At 44.9% G+C, this 21,212-nt stretch overlaps 1 protein-coding gene across 4 annotated transcripts in view; it reads left to right on the plus strand.

The window, feature by feature from the left end:
* The window catches only part of tlk2 (tousled-like kinase 2), a 116,978-nt gene that overhangs the window by 23,419 nt on the left and 72,347 nt on the right, over positions 1–21,212 (plus strand). The window contains exons 2-3 of one of the 4 annotated variants that reach the window (XM_067969108.1): positions 8,076–8,154; positions 9,259–9,344. In XM_067969108.1, the coding sequence (XP_067825209.1) occupies positions 8,136–8,154; positions 9,259–9,344 (105 nt within the window). In that variant the 5' untranslated portion in view covers positions 8,076–8,135. The remainder of the gene's footprint in view (positions 1–8,075; positions 8,155–9,258; positions 9,345–21,212) is intronic. The other 3 variants (XM_067969109.1, XM_067969110.1, XM_067969112.1) reach the window with 3 other exon arrangements.

The raw sequence follows: 21,212 nt of genomic DNA on the forward strand, positions 1-21,212 counted from the left end.
TTCTCTGGCAATTAGGGATGGGCAATAAATGCCGGCCTTGCCAGCGACGCCCACATCCCATGAACGAATAAAAAAACCCTTACCTAAAATCTTATCAATCTTAGTTTTGAATTTTTCAATTGATCCCCCAGCCTCAACAGCTTTTTGAGGGAAGAGTTCCAGATTTCCACTATCCTTTGTGTGAAGAAGTGCTTCCTGAAATCACCTGTGAACGGCCTAGCTCTAATTTTGAGGCTACACCGCCTTGTTCTGAACTCCCCCACCAGAGGAAATAGTTTCTCTCTGTCTACCCTATCAAATCCTTTAATCATCTTAAACACCTCAATTAGATCACCCCTTAATCTTCTATACTCAAGGGAATACAAGCCTAATCTATGCAACCTGTCCTTATAATTTACCCCTTTTGTTTTGCTTTGGAGTTGGTTGTGGTCACTTTTATAAGCAGCTACTGCAAAAATCAGTTCAAATCCATCATTTTTTTTATTCGTTCATGGGATGTGGGCGTCACTGGCGAGGCCAGCATTTATTGCCCATCCCTAATTGCCCTTGAGAAGGTGGTGGTGAGCCGTTGTTTGCAGCAGAGAAAGATGAGATATGAGTACCCTTTCTGCAGCTCACTGCACAGATTTGCCAATGCAGATCACTCAGCATGTGAAGGAAAAAGACATAACATTTTGGTTGAAACCGTCTCCCTATTTCTCCCTTTTAATGTGCTGTTGGCCTTGTCGTAGGCTTGTTGGAGGGTCCATATTTCGCACTCCCTTCAGTGGCAGCTCTCGGGACCCGTGAAGATTTGTTTCTCGCGAGGTGTGGAGCTTATGCAGGTTATGTAGTTGAGTGCTCTCGGTAAGAGTGCCGGTAACTGAGTGTTGCCACATTAAACGTTCCATTAGAGTGCGGCAGAGGTTCTGGAGCAGGTAGTCTGCACATCCCCTCGTCTGTGACTGGAGATCTAAAGGAAGGACAAAAAATAAAACATTGAAAATCTATTTGTTTCAGAGATGTGAAACTGCAGTAGAAACCTGCTATAGGTAACAATTTAAGACTGAAGAAAATTGCATTATTGCCAATAATACAGAAAGTGGGATCGACTTAACAGCATTGAATAGACAGAATCCAGAAATCCATATTGAGCAAATTGCTCCAAACTTGAATTCAGTTGTATTTTGTCCTAATGTTTTCCATGATGATGAAGTTCTTTTTAAAGTCCTGTGATGGTTTACAGCCGGAACCTGTGTTTGTCCTCTGTTTTACCCACAGTTGCTGAGTTCTGACACAGGGCTGTTTGTATTGATATGATTGTGAATTGCTACCTCTGTATAAAGTACTAAATAATAGTCTGAAGTAGGTGCAAGTTTTTTTTGAAAGGATTCCCCTTCCTCTGGTGCTAGGGTACAGACCTTTGTCTGAGACCTTCCCACGTTTCCCATTAGTGTATGAGTCATCACGTTGACAATTGACCAGTTGTTTGACAATGGGAACATTCCAGCCCAGGGCGATCCTGTCCATACCCAGGCATATTACAGTAGTGCACTTGGGAATCCTGACTGAGTTCTTTTTGTTTGTCTTGCCTCAGTCTTTGAGACAAGTTTTAGCACCACAATTGCCTGCCTATCTGAGATTTACTTCTGGGTCTGCCTATGGATGGTGCATTTACAACCTAAGCCACAGTGTGCCAAGTATGGGTCCAAGTTTATTCCTGGACAGCACATCAGCTGATGTGATCTGTGTCATAGGGCAAGACTAACAAATTAATAATTGGCCTCACAGCCCAGTACATTTTACACTTTTCCCAATTATCTTTGTATCAAAATAACCAAAATACTCGGTAAGAGTAAAGGCAGCAGTTAGACAATAATACAAATACTTGAAGTTCCTGTACTGCAAAAGTAATTTACAGTCTGAAGGGCTTTCAGACATTTTGATGGCTTGATAAGATGCTATTTAAATCCACGGATTTATTTAATGAAATGCAGCCCCAAGCAAAGATTCATCTAACCCACTTCAATATACCAAGAGCAAAAATCAACTCCACACACAAGAATTAAAGGAATGTGCTGAACAGATAAAAATCAGTTGTAACCAATTCAAAATTCCTTTGTGCAATGTAAACTCTTGAGTTGGAGAGTATCTGTGTGTGGTAAACTTCTCGAGATGCTTGTTTACGTTTCTCTGAATTTTAGGGGGAGGGAAAGCAGAGTTGCAGACTTAGTGATGTGCAATGGGAATTTAATTCTGGCTGAGTCTTCCTTGCACAGCAGGCAGGTGTTTGGGCAGGCCTTACTTTTGTGGCATGTTTCTGTGCTGTAGACCATTACCTGCACGTCTTTCTCTTGTACGCAAAAGCAGGAAACTTACATTGTAAAAGGTGTGGAGGCAATGTGTGTTTAAAAAGAGAAGTGAGCTTTTGCAAACGGCAGGATGGCATCAAAGTGGATTATGATGTGGACAGTTTATTAAATTAACTGCTAACTGCCATTTATGGTCATGTCCTGCAGTTTAGTTATCAGAATAAGCCAACAGGCTATTCCTTCCCTGTTGTGCAGTTAACTCTGGTCGATAGAAGAATTTGTGCGCAACAATACTGTATATCTATATCAGGAATTCACAATCTTACTAACATTTTTCTATTGCATTCTTTAATTTTTGGCCTTGTGAAACAAAGACACTTTCAGAACAGCTTTCATTATTGTTTTCGTAGATTTTTTTTTACAATAGCTGGCTATGATTTGGGCTGTAAAAACAGGGAAATCTGTCATGGGGGTAGTTGAGTGAATAGTAACTTCAAAAAGTAATTGGGTGATGATTGGCTTTACCTTGCCGGGGGGGGGGCAGGTGCAGCAATTTCAATTTATGATCCGTCTTCCTTGATGTACGTGGGGCTTTCAGATTTTTTTGTCACTCGGCTTCAATGTTTGTTTATTTAGTGCAGATATTTTCAAACTAAATCTCACCAGAAACAAGATGTGTGGAGAGAAATGTTTTTTGGGGGTGTACTGGGTATTTAACTGTCGGTGTAACACAATGCTCTAATGATTAAGCTCCTTTAAGATGCTCCTCAAAGCCTACCTCTTTGACCAAGCTTTTGGTCTCCAGTCCTAATATCTCCTTATGTGGCTTGGTGTTAAATTTTGTTTAATAACGCACCTGTGAAGTGCTTTGGGACATTTTACTACATTCAAGACACTATTTAAATGCAAATTGTTGCTAGGACCAGGCCAATGTTACTTATGACATCCATTCTGTATTGAGTTGGCTGATCTTCTCTGTTATGGCAATAGGAGTGTTCCTGTTGGCTTCAGTGTTCTGGGCTAGCGAGGGGGAAAGTCACCTTTGGGTTCCAGCTCTAGATAACTATCAAGCTCTTCCCACGGGAAGCGTGGCTGTCTGGTGAGGCAGGATCAGGCTTGAATAGTACACTGACAATGTATTGTCTGCCTAGTAGCCCAGCGTGAGGAGGAAGGGAGAAAACTGAGGGCAATGGAAGTTTTTGGAATGTTAACTTTTCATTTAACAAGCATTGGTTATCGATTTGATTGGAGTGGATTGTAATGGAGTACAATGTTCACTTACTGGTAGATGGACTACAATAGAGCATAAGGACTTGACATTTGGATTGTGGCGGTGGGTGCAGTCATGGCAACATAGAGAAGTTCCAACATGTTCCGTTATTGTATTGATGGATGGATGGGGATGGCAAACAGCTGAATAATATAAATAAAATGGGAAGAAATCAGTGTTTTGGTGATGTAACAGACTAATAAGGATGAGAGGAAAAGACCCAGAAGTGAGCGAGCCGGAAACATGCAGAATTGTAATCTCTTCCTTTTCTATCACTGGTTTACTATCACTGAAGATGATATGGATTGCACTGGTGGATCTCCTGTGGCATTGCTTATGGGTGGCCTCGAGCACAGTTATGGTGATTAACTACTTAATGTGTCCTGTTCCTTTTAAGACCGCTGCATAAGTGATTCCTGCGGGAAGTAGTCTAATTAGACAAATCCAGGTAATTGCAGATGCCTGTAAAATCCTGAGGTCAGTCAGAGGGGAATTGTAACTAGTAAATTACAGACTCCAGGTTAATGACGAGCTTTTACTCTTAAGATTGTTTTGTATCTGTAACATTGAGGGACATGTGCTAGATACAAGATTGTATGCAAAATGTTGCATCTAACACAGGTTCCTCGTACACAACTTGTTGCAGTTTGTTTTTGAAAGCCAGTCTGGCCTGGAGCCTGAAAATTACAAGCGTGTTCTGATCTGCAAAGTCCCCTGATTCATTAACCTCTGACCTGATCCTGTGTATATTTTACAATTAGACTTTGTCTAATAAAGGGATACAGCTCCACATTGGAAGCAGAGTAATACATTTTCCCCCTATATGGTGTAACACTTGTGTATCATAACATATCCAACTTACTGAGCAGTGCTGTAGGATGCCTATCTTCCATATGCGGGAGCAGGTTTCTTCAAAGGGTTTCCCAGCACTGTTTTAGTTATTTAAACTCCTTATTCTTAATGTTATTATACTGTAAGTAAAATAAGCTGGCAAAGCACTGCTGTTAAACCTTGGGAGGTGGGTTGTATTGCGTAGAATCTACCTCATAGAAACATCTCAAGTCCCCCCCCCCCCCCTTAAATGTGTCAATGTTATTTGCTTCTAGCAATCCATGTGTCAGCAAGTTCCACATTCTCACCATTCTGTGCAAAGAAATTCCTCCTAAAATGATGAATGGATTTAATAGGATGCGTGTGGAGTAACAGTTTCCACTTGTGGGTGAGTCCAGAACAAGGGGGCATAAATATAAGGTAGCCACGAAGGAGGAATTTCTCTTTCCATTCTGTATATAATGTGGAACTTGATGCCACATAGATTGATTGAAGCAGATAGCATTAACACACTTAAGGGGAGGCTGGATACATACATAAGGGACAGAGGGATAAGGGAGCAGGGTGGGAAGAGGCCATTAGAGTGGGAGGAGGCTTGTATGGAGTATAAACACCAGCATTGGCCTGTTTGTGTGCTGTAGATTCTATGTAGAACCTACAGTCTCTTATCCTGCTCATTTCCCCTTTTGTATGGCCTCCATCTTCACTCCGAGTTTCAAATGGTGTAGACCTCAATGTATCTGATCCACAACTGGCTTATATATCCATTAGCAGATCTTGTTGACCATCACTAAGCTCTACTGGGCCTTGTTCTCCTCTGCCAAAATTATTTATTAATGGATCTTCCTGAAGAGCAAAGATAACCTCCTGCTTTTCTTCACTAACCAACCATTGCCATGAAACCCCTCTCCTCTGTCACCAAAGAGAGAGATCATCCATTCAGCCGCTAACCCCCCCCCCCAACCTTGTCCATCAAACCAAACATTTCCCCAGGGCACCCTGCCCTACTCCTGAACCCCAATCTCTCCTAGATTCTATCTTTTTTTTCTTTTCCTTCCCCACCCCCCAACACCTTCTCAAAGTTCCTCTTGTCCATGAGACCTACCTCCTTCTCCCATTTCCACTAAATTGCTGACCACCCAGCTTCACTTTCTGGTCTGCATGCTAGCTGACATTTTAAATGGCTCCGTCTCCTCAGGAACTTTTCCCCCCACCCTCTCAAAACCGTCATCATCACTCCCCTCCACCCCTCTATCCTTGCAAGCGACTGCCCCATTTCCAACATTCAACATCTCTGTTTCTCTCAAGTCCTTTTAACCTGTTGTCACCTCCCAGATCTGTGTTTGAATCTCTTCAATCTGATTTTTGTCCCTCTCTCTGCATCAAAATGGCCCTAATCAAAATCCCGAACGGTATTCTCCGAGTGTGACCATGGGACATTAATGTTTCTCAATCGTTCTTCAGCTTTTGACATGATCAACTGGACCATCCTCCTTCAAAGCTGCTCCTCCATTGTCGATTTTGATAGGACTGCCCTTGATTGGTTCCGATCGTAGCCATAGCATGACTAGCAATGGTTTCCCCTCCCGGTTCCCCCTTACTGTTATCCTTTGGGATTCCTGACATTCATCCTTGGCTTTCCTCATCTACATGAGGTAGGGTACAGTAGTGTAATCGTTATATTGCTGGTCTAGTAACAGAAGCCTGGACTATTAATCCATGGAACAGGAGTTCAAATCCCACCATGACACCTTGAGAATTTGTATTCAAATCTGGAAATAAAATAAGTTGGTATCAGTAAAAGTGACAATGAAGCTGTCGGATTGTTGTAAAAATTGAACTGGTTCATTAATGTCCTTTAGGGGAGGTAACCTGTCATCCTTACCCTGTCTGGTCTATAAGTGACTCCAGTCCCACATCAATATGGTTGATTCTTAACTGACTTCTGAAGTGGCCGAGCAAGTCACTCAGTTGTATCAAACTACTGCAGTTGTTCAAGAAAGTGGCCCATCACCACCACTTCAGGGCACCAAGGGATTGGCAATAAATGCCGCATTGCAAAAAAAAATGCAGCCCTTGACGACAAGATCCGCAGACATGCGGTCACTTTTCACATTCTCGACCCCAACAGCAACACTGCCACTGTTGTCAGACTGCTTGTCCAAAATCAAAGCTTGGTTAAGTCACAATTTCTTCCAGCTAAACATGAGCAAGAGCAAAGCCATTATCTTTGTGCCTTCCCCCCTCCCCCCCGACAATGGCTCGGTCTGAACCAGAATGTTGGCAACCTTGGTGCCCTATTTAACCCAGAGCTCCATATTCTCCATTGCAAAAACTGCCTATTTCCACCTCCATAACGTTGTCCAATGAACTGGCGTGTGTGCTTGCTGAGTGCAGGTGCTTTCTTCGAAATGATCACATACACAATTCATCCCAACAGTTGGGGTTAAGAGGATAATTGTGCTGCCCAGCTGGGTGGGGGAGGTTCTACCAGTATTCCTCAAGGCATGCAATCCTTTTCACTTAATTCTGTACTTACTGTCTTTTTCATTAGCACTAATCACCTGTTTGTGTCTCCTGGGTTGCTATATGGACTCCTGTAAGCAATCTGGATGCAGCATCAATGAACCCATGCTTGATTAACTTTCTCTCCAGTTTCTCTTTCCGTCTCCTTGCCCAAATCTCTAAACGGATCAGAACGATTGAAAAGGGGAGGGAAAGTAGGATTTAAACCTGAATCCAGTGACATTTTGTGTGACTTATTGGAAGAGAGGTGTGTGGCAACACAGGAGGCATAAATAGGTGATTAGGTATCAGTCACACTGATGAGAAACTAGAAACAGAAAAGGTGAAGGAACATGAGTGATGTGATGAACTTATCTGGTAAAATTAGAATTTTCTTTCCCATTCATAGTAGTTTATTGAAATAGGGAAAGTCTGACTTTTAGAAGGAAGCCCTCTGAAGCATTGCTCCTTGAGTACTTGTGTTTGTGCATATAATTTGCATTACCTGCAGCCATTTTGTGCGTTGTGTTCTTGAGTTTCTTCTAGACGGTGCCAAATCAAGGATGGTATACTTTCACTTGAAGTTTGTCTTTCTCTCTGGATTTGACTTCAAAAGAAGTGAGGTATGATGCAGAGACAGCAATTCATATGTTGGCAGGAAAGAAAGAAAAATTGCATTTATATTGTGCCTTTCGTTACTTCAGGACGTCCCAATGTGCTTCACAGCCAATCAAGTACTTTTGAAGTGTACAGCCAGTTTGTAAACAGCAATGCGATAAATGACGAGATCAGTTTTTAGTGATGTTGGTTGAGGGATAAATGTTGGCCAGGATGCTGGGAGAATTCCCCAGCTATTCAAATAGTGCCATGGGATCTTTGACATCCACTTGAGAGGGCAGATGGGTTCTTGGTTTGGGGTTGGTTTATTGTCTCATCCAAAAGACAGCATCTCCAATAATGCAGCGCTCCCTCAGTACTGCACTGCAGGTGTAAATCACTTGTTACGTGGCTATTGTGAGGCGTCAAACTCCATATTGGGTGTTTTTCCTAGTTTGGATGTTGACCTCGTTGAAACTTAAAGAATGAGGAAATTCATACTATAGGCAAGTTATTTCACATTCTTTGTTCTGCCAGATGATGGTACTGCTTTAAAGCATTTTTTTTCCTTCATAATTTAGGCCTGTGCTAAACAGGACATCTGCCCTTTACCAAAGACAGATCTTAACTGCAGTTGTGAGATGCTTTCAGTACCTGCAGGTATATTTTCATTTTTAATTATATTTTGAATAATAAGTAGACTGTGCATTTTGCTCTCCAATAATCAGCTTCCAGCTCAGGGACTGATGTAGGGGGCAACAGTCAGATTTATGGTTATTTATTTTCTGTGCTGGCTTGTGTCAGCTAATTATTGCTCGAACATCCTGTCAATGCATGAGCTGGTTGATTTCCTGGAATCGAAAACCAAAGCAGAAATGACGCCAAATGTTTATTGGTAAATCTTTGGTTCAAACTATAGGACAGTGCTGCAGTTCCTGTTGGATGACGTGGGAGTCTGTAGTTGGAGATGGCCAAGTACTGTTGGGTCAGTGTAATGTTGAATTAGTTGTCCATTAGTCTAGCAGCTTCAGTGCTCCTGTCCTGAACTCCGAACTACCATGGGTTGTTTTAGGCCAGTTTTTTTTTCACTTCCCCGCCCCCCCCCACCCCCCCCCCCCCCCCCAAACAAAACTCCTGTGGTGCTGCACGTGGGGAGTCAAAACCATGTTTGGTTGTTGGGTGAAGTGATATAATTGGACCAGAGCGCACAGACATAATTCATTTCTCATTTTTAACGTCATGTGTTCTGACCTTATTTTGTAAAATACTGTTTATAACTAATTAGCAAAACTTGCGGAAATTTTGGAAGCGCAGAAGTAGTTAGTTAGCGCACGGGAGTTTCTGCAGTGTTTGCTGAGGAGCTGGGAGATGCAAAAATAAAGTGCTAGAACCCCACCACTGGTGAGAAGGTGTAATTAAAGTGTGACATGTTTACATCAGCAATGTACTTTACAAATGTGGACATAGGAATTTATAATGGGGGGGAGGGGGAAGCTGACAGGAAGTACGGTTTTGTAAATCTGAAGCGAGCACTGACATAAGGTTGTTACTATATTGTTTATTTCCTACATTTTAGCACCTAGTTTTCCTCCCGTTGCTCCTCTGTCTGTATGACTGGAGGGTTGGAACTTCTTGTCTGGGGGAGAGGAGTCACAGGCCTAAGCATGATGATGTTTTGCCTTGCAGCCACACTTCTTCTGGCACTGTGGAGTTTCCCATTGGAGTGAATGTGAGAATCTGAATTTTGTGTTCATTCTTTTTCAGTAGAAATGATGGAAGAATTGCATAGTCTGGACCCACGGCGGCAGGAACTGCTGGAAGCGAGGTTCACTGGGATGGGCGTCGTCAAGGTGAGAGATTTAGTAGCCAGGACTGAGATGGTGATAAAATGCTGTATTCATCTTAAAACACCAAAGGGCCTCTTCGGGACAAATAGGCTTTAAATTCCTGAGCAGCTGCCTTGTACTGTCAAGTACACAACATTGACTTTCTTTGGGTAATGTACAAATATTTCCTTTTGGCTAATGAAATGCTTTTGTTTGTTGTGCACCTTCTGATAGCGGCATTGTTTACGGCTCTCTTAATAACCAACGGCAATGCGCAAATTCCAGTGCATTGGCTCCCCTGAGGAGTCAGCATTGAGTAGCTTAGTCGTACAGACCCGTGGAGGTTCTGGACTCCATCCTTGGACTGTACTGAGTTGATTGAACTCAGCCAGCATGCTAGACTTGGTGCTACATTTGGCCTCAGTGTCCCTGGCTCTGTTATAGGAGGATTGCCTGAGTTCTTGTTCCTGCTTGCTTTCTGTGAGGAAACTATTGGGATCAACTGTCAACAACAGCAACCTATATCAATCCTTCAATAAAAAGAAGGAAAAAAAGAACTTGCATTTATATAGTGCCTTTCACAACTTCAGGATGTCCCGAAGCGAATAAAGTACTTGTGAAGTGTAGTCTCTGTTGTAACGTAGGGAAACACGGCAGCCAATTTGGCACAGTAAGGTCTTACAAAAAAAGCAACGAGATAAATGACCCGATAATCTGTTTTAATTATGTTGGTTGAGGGATAGATGTTTGCCAGGACGTTGGGAGAGCTCCCCTGCTCTCCTTCAAAAAATGCCATGGGTTCTTTTATGCTCACCTAAGAGGGTCCTGGACTTAACATCTCATCTGAAAGACAGCACCTCTGACGGTGCAGTGCTGCCTTGGTACTGGACTGAGTATCAGCCTAGATTATATGCTCAAGTCTCTAGAATGGGGCAAGTGTGCCACCACTGAGCGAAGGTATAGCAAATTGTCGAAGACACTTCACAGATTTTGGGGAGGGTGGTGGGCTGGGGGTTGGGGTTGGGGGAGAGGTATTGGAGAAGAATTTGATGTGACCAAACATGAGGCCAGAGGTAGCATTGAAGAGGGTTTTGGAGGTGTGGAGAGATGGAGCACAAGAGATGGAGTTTGGGAGAAAATTATAGAGAACGAGGCCCCGATGACCTGGAGTACTGCATACAGTTTTGGTCTCCTTATCTAAGGAAGGATATACTTGCCTTCGAGACGGTGCAACAAAGGTTCACTAGATTAATTCCTGGGATGAGAGGATTGTCCTCTGAAGAGAGGTTGAGTAGAATGGGCCTATACTGTCTGGAGTTTAGAAGAATGAGAGATGATCTCATTGAAACATATAAGATTTTGAGGGGGCTTGACAGGGTAGATACTGAGAGATTGTTTACCCCTGGCTAGAGAGTCTAGAACTCGGGGGCACAATCGCAGGATACGGGGTCGGCCATTCAAGACTGAGATGAGGAGGAAATACTTCACGCGGAAGGTTGTGAACCTTTGGAATTCTCTACCCCAGAGGGCTGTGGATGCTGAGTCATTGAACATATTCAAGGCTGAGATGGATAGATTTTTGGACTCGAGGGGAATCGAGGGATATGGGGATTGGGTGGGAAAGTGGAGTTGAGGTTGAGGATCAGCCATGATCTGATTGAATGGCTGAGCAGGCTCGGGGGGACTGTATGGCCTACCCCTGCTCCTATTTCTTATGACCGCGTCTATCACCAACAATCATTGGTTACACTCACACAGGAGTAATGGCCACTTCGGCATGGTAGCTGAGGACTACGGATGACTGTAGAACCATAACCTGCCATCAGTTAACCTACTGGGCTAGGGAGGAGAGCAAATTGGTGAGAAAAATCCCCTGCAACAATTTATAAATGACTCCCAAGAATTTCTGTAAAAAGCAAAAATGGTAACAACGGTTTCAAGTTTATACCTGGGTGGGGGGAGAGCAAGGTCTGAAAAGCCTGAGAGACCTAGTGAGTAAATTGCACTATTGCAGATTTTGCCATTGATGGTAGTGCTACTATTTGCACAATGCACTAAGAGCCTCTAGTGGCAGGATCCAGTGCTACAGCATTGTAATCGTGGAAAGATCCTCATCAAAATGCTTGAGGATCTAAATGCTTTGATTATTTTTGAGTCCTAGATGGATGTATCCCCCTTCAAAATTTTTAGTTGGAGTTTACAATATGTCGTTCATCTTTGAAACTGCCTGTGAGTGATGTGATTTCAGGATTGTGATAAACACTTTCTAAGATCGGGTTTGCTGTTTACATTGGCCACCTGAACATTGGTCATTTCTCACTCATTCTAGCTGTTTCAAGATTTCCACTACACAACACAAATCTAAAAATAAGCCAGACTATCGTCCCAGTTCCCCTTGCTGTTTGCTTTCAAAGGTCAAGGACAGAACTTTAGATCAAGGGGACCATCTTGTTTGTAAATGATGACTAACGTGCCTTGTAACAGTACCTTTATAGCTGCAGTGTACACAGTAAATGCTCCCAGCTCTATGCTTATCACACACTGAAAGAAGCTGTCTGTTGAATTGGGTAGCTTAACCATTTTTCAGAAGTGGCTTGATAGGCGTCCGATCTTTGGGCATTTTTTTTTTTACTTTCTGATTTCTATAAAAGTTAAACTCTAATATTTCCAGGGTGTTGTGCAATTGCGTTGTGGTAAGACTAGGCATGAGGATCTAGCTTGCTGACCTTGAGCATAGCCCATGCTCCTTGTAGCATCTGGCTGGAGAGCATGCACGTGGAAGAAGCCCGATTCTGGGCCACAGTTTGTCATTTCAACTGGATAATTTATGTGTAAGACGACAAGACTTCGGGGGAAGAAAATGGTTTCTTTTGCAAAAGAAAAGTTTGTCCATCAAACATGTCTGCTTTATTAAAACGATAATCCAGTATACTTTATTAATTTAATGCTCATATTAAAATGCCAGCTTCAAAGTTTGTTTCCTATTTAGCAGATCAGTTGCATAAATCACTTGCACGCTTCTAATAAATGTGTTGAATTTCCCGCTCATTACCTTATTGGCACAGGCCCTTCTATCAGACAGTGTATTTTTGCTGCGGCACCACTTCAAGCAGTAGTTCTGCAGTATCGTCTTCGTGGTCTGCCGCTTATTACGCCTGAATTCAAGCAGTCAGGAAAACAACCCTGCAGGCGCCATTGTTTAAGTGCTGATTTGCAACTAGGCTTACTAGGCAGCCAGAAACCATGGTGGCACTGCTTGTATTGTTATTGATAGGGTCTGCAGGTGCCCATGGAAACCATATCTCTGCATTTTGGACCACCTGAAAAGCAAACATGCCCTCTGGTTTACCTGATCATGAGACTGCCGTCAGTGGCACTGCATAAAAATAAATGCTGTTCAGGCAGCCCTTAACTGGACAAGATTAATTAAATAAAATCTGGAATTAAAAAAAACTAGTATCAGCAATGGTGGCCATGAAACTACGGGATTGTCGTAAAAACCCATCTGGTTCACTAATGTCCTTTAGGGAAGGAAACCTGCCGTCCTTACCCAGTCTGGCCTATATGTGACTCCAGACCCACAGCAGTGTGGTTGATTCTTAATTGCCCTCTGAAATGGCCGAGTAAGCCACTCAGTTGTACAATCTCGCTTTAAAAAAAAGTCATAATAAGAATAAGACTGGACGGACCACCTGGCATCGGACCACTAGGCACCAGACACTATTAAGGCACACCAAGCCCAGTCAACACTGCAAAGTCCTCCTCACTAACGTCTGGGGAATTGTGCCAAAATTGGGAGAGCTGTCCCACAGACTAGTCAAGCAACAGCCTGACATAGCCATACTCACAGAATCATACCTTTCAGCCAACGTCCCAGACTCTTCCATCACCATCCCTGGGTATGTCCTGTCCCACCGGCAGGACAGACATACCAGAAGTGGCGGTACAGTGATATACAGTCAGGAGCCCTGGGAGTCCTCAACATTGACTCCGGGTCTCATGGCATCAGGTCAAACATGGGCAAGGAAACCTCCTACTGATTACCACCTACCATAGAAAAGATACAGCACAGAAGGGGGCCATTCGGCCCATCGTGTCCACGCCGGCTCGAAGAACAACCAGGTGCCTATTCTAATCCAACCTTCCAGCACCCGTTCCGTAGCCTTGTAGCTTACAGCACTTTAGGTGCAGGTCCAGGTACTTTTGAAAAGAGTTGAGGGTCCTTGCTTCTACCACCAATTCGGGCAGTGAATTCCATACACCCACCATCCTCTGGGTAAAAAAGTTTTTCCTCATGTCCCCTCTAATCCTTCCGCCAGTCAGCTTAAATCTATGTCCTCTAGTTCTTGTACTCTCCGCTAGGGGAAACAGGTACTTCCTGTCTACTCTATCTAGGCCCCTCATAATTTTGTACACCTCAATCAAGTCTCCCCTCAGCCTCCTCTGCTCCAAGGAAAACAACCCCAGCCTATCCAATCTCCTCGTAGCTGCAATTTTCAAGCCCTGGCAACATTCTTGTAAATCTTCTCTGCACTCTCTCCAGAGCAATTACGTCCTTCCTGTAATGTGGTGACCAGAACTGCGAACAATAGCTGTGGCCTTACCAGCTTTTTATACAGTTCCATCGTTACATCCCTGCTTTTCTATTCTATACCACGGCTAATAATGGAGAGCATTCCGTATGCCTTCTTCACAACCTTATCTACCTGTACTGCCACCTTCAGGGACCTGTGCACATGCACTCCAAGGTCTCTCACTTCCTCTAGCCCTATCAATATATTCCCTTTTACTGTTTGCTCTCCCTAAGTGCATTACTTCACACTTCTCCGGGTTGAACTCCATTTGCCACTTTTCCACCCACTCCACCAACCCATCGATATCTTCTTGGAGTCTACAGCTATCCTCTTCGCTGTCAACTACACGGCCAATTTTTGTGTCGTCTGCAAATTTGCCAATCAAGCCCCCCTACATTCAAGTCCAAATCATTAATATATACCACAAACAGCGAGGGACCCAACATTGAGCCCTGTGGCACACCACTGGAAACGGATTTCCATTTGCAAAGATATCCATTGACTTTTACCCTTTGTTTCCTGTTACTGAGCCAATTTTGGATCCAATTTGCCACATTTCCCTGTATCCCATGGGCTTTTACCTTTCTGACCAGTCTGCCATGTGGGACCTTGTCAAATGCCTTACTAAAATCCATGGAGACAACATCCACTGCACCCTCATCAATCATCCTTGTCACTTCCTCCAAGAATTCATTCAAATTTGTAAGGCATGACCTTACCTGAATAAATCCATGCTGACCATCCCTGATCAAACCATGCCTTTCCAAGTGACAGTTTATCTTATCTCTCAGTATTGATTCTAATAGTTTGCCCACCACCGAGGTAAGACTGACGGGCCTATACTTGTTCGGCCTTTCCCTCATACCCTTTTTAAACAATGGTACTATGTTTGCAGTCTTCCAGTCCTCCGGTACCTCCCCTGTATCTAGAGAGGATTGGAAAATGATCCTCCGAGTATATGCTGTTTTCTCCCCGGCTTCCTTCAATAGCCTCGGAAACAATCCATCCGGCCCTGGTGACTTATCAACTTTCAAGGATTCCAGTCCTCTAGTACTTCCTCTCTCGTTATGTTTACCTTATCCAATATTTCACACCTCTCCTCTTTAACTACTATGTCTGGATCATCCCTTTCCTTTGTGAATACGGAGACAATATTCATTTAAAACCCTACCCACATCCTCTGCTTCTACACACAAGTTACCCTTATCATCCCTGATAGGTCCCACCTTTTCCTTAGCTATCCTCTTGTTCTTAATGTACTGATAAAACATCTTTGGGTTTTCTTGAATCTTACTAGCTAATATTTTTTCATGTCCTTATTTCCTTTTTTACGTCATCCCTGTACTTTCTATACTCCTCTAGGTTTTCTGCAGTATTTAGTTTTCTGTGACAGTCATAAGCTTTCTTTTTCTGCTTTATCTTGCCCTGTATGCTTCTAGACAACCAGGGGGCTCTAAATTTGGCAGTGCCACCCTTTTTCTTTGAGGGGACGTGTCTGCATTGTACCCGTAGAATTTCACTTGTTAGTGCCTCCCACTGGCTTGCCACTGATTTCTCCTCAAGTAGTTGTGTCCAGTCCACTTCTGCCAAATCACCTCTTAGTTCATTAAAATTTGCCTTCCCCAATTTAAAACATTTACTCCTGATCTAGCTCTGTCCTTTTCCATAATAATGCTAAAACTAACTGATTTGTGGTCACTATCCTCAACATGGTCACCCACTGTCACTTCATCCACTTGCCCAACTTAATTTCCCAAGTTTAACTGTAGAATTGCATCCCCTCTTGTTGGGCTTGTCACGTACTGGCTAAAAAAGTTCTCCTGGACACTGATCAAGAATTTTGCGCCCTCTGTGCCCCTCACGCTGTTTGAATCCCAGTTGATGTTAGGGTAGTTGAAGTCCCCTCCTATTATTGCCCTCTTATTTTTGCACTCAGAAATTTGCCTAGATATTTGTTCTTCTATCTTCCTTTCGCTATCTGGGGGTCTATAGTACACTCCTAGTAGTGTGACTGCCCCTTTTTTTTTTATTTCGTAGCTCAACCCATATGGCCTCGATTGATGATCCATTTAGCAGATCATCCCTTCTCACAACTGTAGTTGATTCTTTAACCAATAATGCTACCCCCCCCCCACTTTTATCACCCACTCTATCCTGCCTGAAAACTCTATATCCAGAGATATTGAGCTGCCAATTATCCCCCTCTTTAAGCCAGGTTTCCGTTATAGCAATGATAACTTGCTGCCATGTGTCGATCTGTGCCCTTAGCTCTTTTGTTTGTAATACTTCTTGCATTGAAGTATATATCCTTTAACCCCGTCAAATTCCTGTGCTGAACACTATTTAACCTTTTGCTTCTTTTGCCTTTGAGTCACTAACTATGTCACTAACTGCTTTTCTACTTCCTGTTTCCTGATCTGAATTTGTCCTATCTGTACCTGCCCTTTTGGTTCCCATCCCCCTGCCATACTAGTTTAAACCCTCCCCAACAGAACTAGCAAATGCCCCCGCGAGGATATTGGTCCAGGTTCTGCTTGGGTGCAACCCGTCCAGCTTGTACAGGTCCCGCCTTTCCCAGAATTCGTCCCAATGTCTCAGGAATTTAAACCCCTCCCTCCTACACCATCTCTCAAGCCACGCATTCATCTGGTCTATTCTCCTATTTCTGCTCTCGCTAGCACGTGGCATTGGGAGGAATCCTGAGATTACTACCTTAGAGGTCCTGCTTTTTAATTTCTTTCCTAACTCCCTATATTCTGCTTGCAGGACCTCATCCCTTTTGTTTTTAAACCGATGATGTTGGTACCGATATGGACCACGACCTCTGGCTGTTCACCCTCCCCCTTCAGAATGTCCTGCAGCCGCTCTGTGACATCCTTGACCCTAGCACCAGGGAGGCAACATAGCACCCTGGAGTCACATCTGCGGCTGCAGAAATGCCTATCTGTTCCCCTTACAATGGAATCCCCTATCACTGTTGCTCTCCCATTCTTTTTCCTGCCCTCCTGTGCAGCTGAGTCACCCGTGGTGCCACGGTCTTGGCTCTTGGCTGCATTCCCCTGATAAGCCATCTCCCTCAACAATATCTAAAGCGGAATATCTGTTTGAGAGTGAGATGGCCCCAGGGGACTCCTGCTCTACCTGCCTAGTCCTTTTACTCTGCCTGGCGGTCACACTTTTCCTTTCTGCCTGCGTAATCTTTACCTGCGGTGTGACCACCTCACTGACCGTGCTATCCACGATAATCTCAGCATCACAGATGCTCCACATTGAATCCACCCGCAGCTCTAGCTCCAAAATGCAGTTCGCCAGTAGCTGCAGTTGGACACACTTCCTGCACACATGGTCGCCAGGGACACCGGTAGTGTCCATGACTTCCCACATAGTGCAGGAGGAGCATATCACGGGTGCGAGCTCTGCTGCCATGACTTGCCTTAGATTAAGCTCATTAGTTACTCCCTTTTAAGGAGTTTACTCCTTTTAAATTATTCTTAATTTAGAGAATGTTAACTATACCAGGGACCTTGATTCACTGAAAAACACAACTTGCTATAACTAAATTAAGTTTAGTTTTTAAAAAAAAAAATTAGTTTTATGCTATAAGTTACTTAGCCCACAGTCCTAAGAAAGAAGAAAACTGAAGAGATACTCTCCACCAACCACCTACCTGCCTTACCTGTGACGTCACACTGCAGTTTTTTGTTGTTGCTGTGACCCGCCCTCGGTGCGCCCCTCTCCGCCCTCGGCGCGCCCCTCTCCGCCCTCGGCGCGCCCCTCTCCGCCCTCGGCGCGCCCCTCTCCGCCCTCGGCGCGCCCCTCTCCGCCCTCGGCGCGCCCCTCTCCGCCCTCGGCGCGCCCCTCTCCGCCCTCGGCGCGCCCCTCTCCGCCCTCGGCGCGCCCCTCTCCGCCCTCGGCGCGCCCCTCTCCGCCCTCGGCGCGCCCCTCTCCGCCCTCGGCGCGCCCCTCTCCGCCGACTAAACAAATGCACCTCACCCCTTACTGCACCGAATCCCCTCACTCACTAAATTCCCAGTTATAGACTCTGTTGAAAGAAGACTCCGTCAATAGCTGCTACTCCGTGCTCCCTCACTCCATGCGTTAGCAAAACCCTTCTGAATTTATGCTAGCTAGAATGCCAATCTCCTGAGTCAGCCCTAGCTGACAGTAGATTACCAGTTCTAACCAGTCACCGAATTAACTAGGTGAGCAACTGCCACTTCAGGCTGCTTGTTTGCCACTAACTGAAAACTGCAAGTTAAGATTAAATTTAAGTTAAATGCTTGATGCCAAACTTAGTCAAATTTTAAATAAAGTTCCTCCCTCAGCTGATTAATCAGTCCTCCTCCATGTTGAGCACCACTTGGAGGAAGCACTTAGGGTGGCAAGGGCACAGAATGTACTCTGGGTGGGGGACTTCAATGTCCATCACCAAGAGTGGCTCGCTAGCACCACGACTGACCGAGCTGGCCGAGTCCTGAAGGACATAACTGCCAGACTGGGCCTGCGGCAGGTGGTGAGCGAACCAACACGTGGGAAAAACCTACTTGACCTCATCCTCACCAATCTACCTGTCGCAAATGCATCTGTTCATGACGGTATTGGTAACAGTGACCACTGCACAGTCTTTGGGCATCCATGAGGCGCTGTGGGCCATCAGCAGCAGCAGCAGAATTGTATTCCAGCACAATCTGTAACCTCATGGCCCAGCATATTCCTCACTCTACCATTACCAACAAGCTAGGGGATCAACCCTGGTTCAATGAGAAGTGTAGAAAAGCATGCCAGGGGCAGCACCAAGCATACCTAAAAATGAGGTGACAACCTGGTGAAGCTACAACTCAGGACTACATGCATGCTAAACAGCGGAAGCAACATGCTACAGACAGAGCTAAGCGATTCCACAACCAACGGATCGGATCAGATCAAAGCTCTGCAGTCCTGCCACATCCAGTCGTGAATGATGATGGACAATTAAACAACTAACGGGAGGAGGAGGCTCTGTAAACATCCCCATCCTCAATGATGGCGGAATCCAGCATGTGAGTGCAAAAGACAAGGCTGAGGCATTTGCAACCATCTTCAGCCAGAAGTGCCGAGTGGGTGATCCATCTCGGCCTCCTCCCAATATCCCCACCATCACAGAAGCCAGTCTTCAGTCAATTCGATTCACTCCACCTGATATCAAGAAACGGCTGCATGCACTGGATACAGCAAAGGCTATGGGCCCCGGCTGTAGTGCTGAAGACTTGTGCTCCAGAACTAGCTGCACCTCCAGCCAAACTGTTCTGGTCCAGCTACAACCCTGGCATCTACCCGACAATGTGGAAAATTGCCCAGGTGGTATGTCCTGTCCACAAAAAGCAGGACAAATCCAATCCGGCCAATTACCGCCCCATCAGTCTACTCTCAATCATCAGCAAAGTGATGGAAGGTGTCATCAACAGTGCTATCAAGCGGCACTTACTCACCAATAACCTGCTCTCCGATGCTCAGTTTGGGTTCCGCCAGGACCACTCGGCTCCAGACCTCATTACAGCCTTGGTCCAAACATGGACAAAAGAGCTGAATTCCAGAGGTGAGGTGAGAGTGACTGCCCTTGACATCAAGGCAGCATTTGACCGAGTGTGGCACCAAGGAGCCCTAGTAAAATTGAAGTCAATGGGAATCAGGAGGAAAACTCTCCAGTGGCTGGAGTCATACCTAGCACAAAGGAAGATGGTAGTGGTTGTTGGAGGCCAATCATCTCAGCCCCAGGACATTGCTGCAGGAGTTCCTCAGGGCAGTGTCCTCGGCCCAACCATCTTCAGCTGCTTCATCAATGACTTTCCCTCCATCATAAGGTCAGAAATGGGGATGTTCACTGATGATTGCAGTGTTCAGTTCCATTGGCAACCCCTCAGATAATGAAGCAGTCCGAGTCCGCATGCAGCAAGACCTGGACAACATCCAGGCTTGGGCTGATAAGCGGTAAGTAACATTCGTGCCAGGCAATGACCATCTCCAACAAGAGAGTCTAACCACCTCCCCTTGACATTCAACGGTATTACGATCGCCGAATCCCCCACCATCAACATCCTGGGGGTCACCATTGACCAGAAACTTAACTGGACCAGCCATATAAATACTGTGGCTACAACAGCAGGTCAGAGGCTGGGTATTCTGTGGCGAGTGACTCTCCACCTGACTCCCCAAAGTCTTTCCACCATCTACAAGGCACAAGTCAGGAGTGTGATGGAATACTCTCCACTTGCCTGGATGAGTGCAGCTCCAACAACACTCAAGAAGCTCGACACCATCCAGGACAAAGCAGCCCGCTTGATTGGTACCACATCACCACCCTATACATTCACTCCCATCACCACCAGCGCACTGTGGCTACAGTGTGTACCATCCACAGGATGCACTTCAGCAACTCGCCAAGGCTTCTTCGACAACACCTCCCAAACTCTGGACCTCTACCACCTAGAAGGACAAGGGCAGCAGGTACATGGGAACAACACCACCTGCACGTTCCCCTCCAAGTCACACACCATCCCGACTTGGAAATATATCGCCGTTCCTTCATCGTCGCTGGGTCAAAATCCTGGAACTCCCTACCTAACAGCACTGTGGGAGAACCTTCACCACACGGACTGCAGCGGTTCAAGAAGGCGGCTCACCGCCACCTTCTGAAGGGCAATTAGGGATGGGCAATAAATGTTGGCCTCGCCAGCGATGCCCACATCCCGTGAACGAATTTTAAAAAAATTGCAAGACTGAATGACTTAATTCACACCAAGGCACCTGACCAGGAAAGTGACTGTTCCAATTATATGGGTGAATTTTGCGGTTACTTCATCGGTGTTGCAACATGTATTGTCTTGGCAATATCGCCATGGCATCAATTGACAACCCGTGGTGTGTTGTAGCTTTGGGTTTTGGTCAGCAGCTGCTAATCTTACGTTGGAGGAAGCTGTGAAAGAGAGTTTATATTAATTTAAAATGTAATTGCCTATTATATTTTTGCACACAATGCCTGTATATATTTGTACAGCAGATCATTAAAGGCTGGATTAGTAATGGCAAATCGGTCACTCAGACCTTCCTTCCATAATTGAGATAGCCATGGTGGGGTGTCTGTGTTTCATCTTTCATGTAGGCATTTGTATAATTCTGAAGTTGCAGTTTGCACCCCAACTCCAAGACATCTGATCTTTTTGTATTGGCTCTTTATAAAATCTAAAACGCCGCTACCTCTCATGGAAACCTGAGATATGCCAACTGTGGCTTGGCACCAGCGTTGTAAGTTTCACCATCCCAGTTTCAAGAACACCTCAAC

Source organism: Heptranchias perlo, chromosome 30 (assembly GCF_035084215.1).
Source record: "Heptranchias perlo isolate sHepPer1 chromosome 30, sHepPer1.hap1, whole genome shotgun sequence".
NCBI lineage: Eukaryota > Metazoa > Chordata > Chondrichthyes > Hexanchiformes > Hexanchidae > Heptranchias > Heptranchias perlo.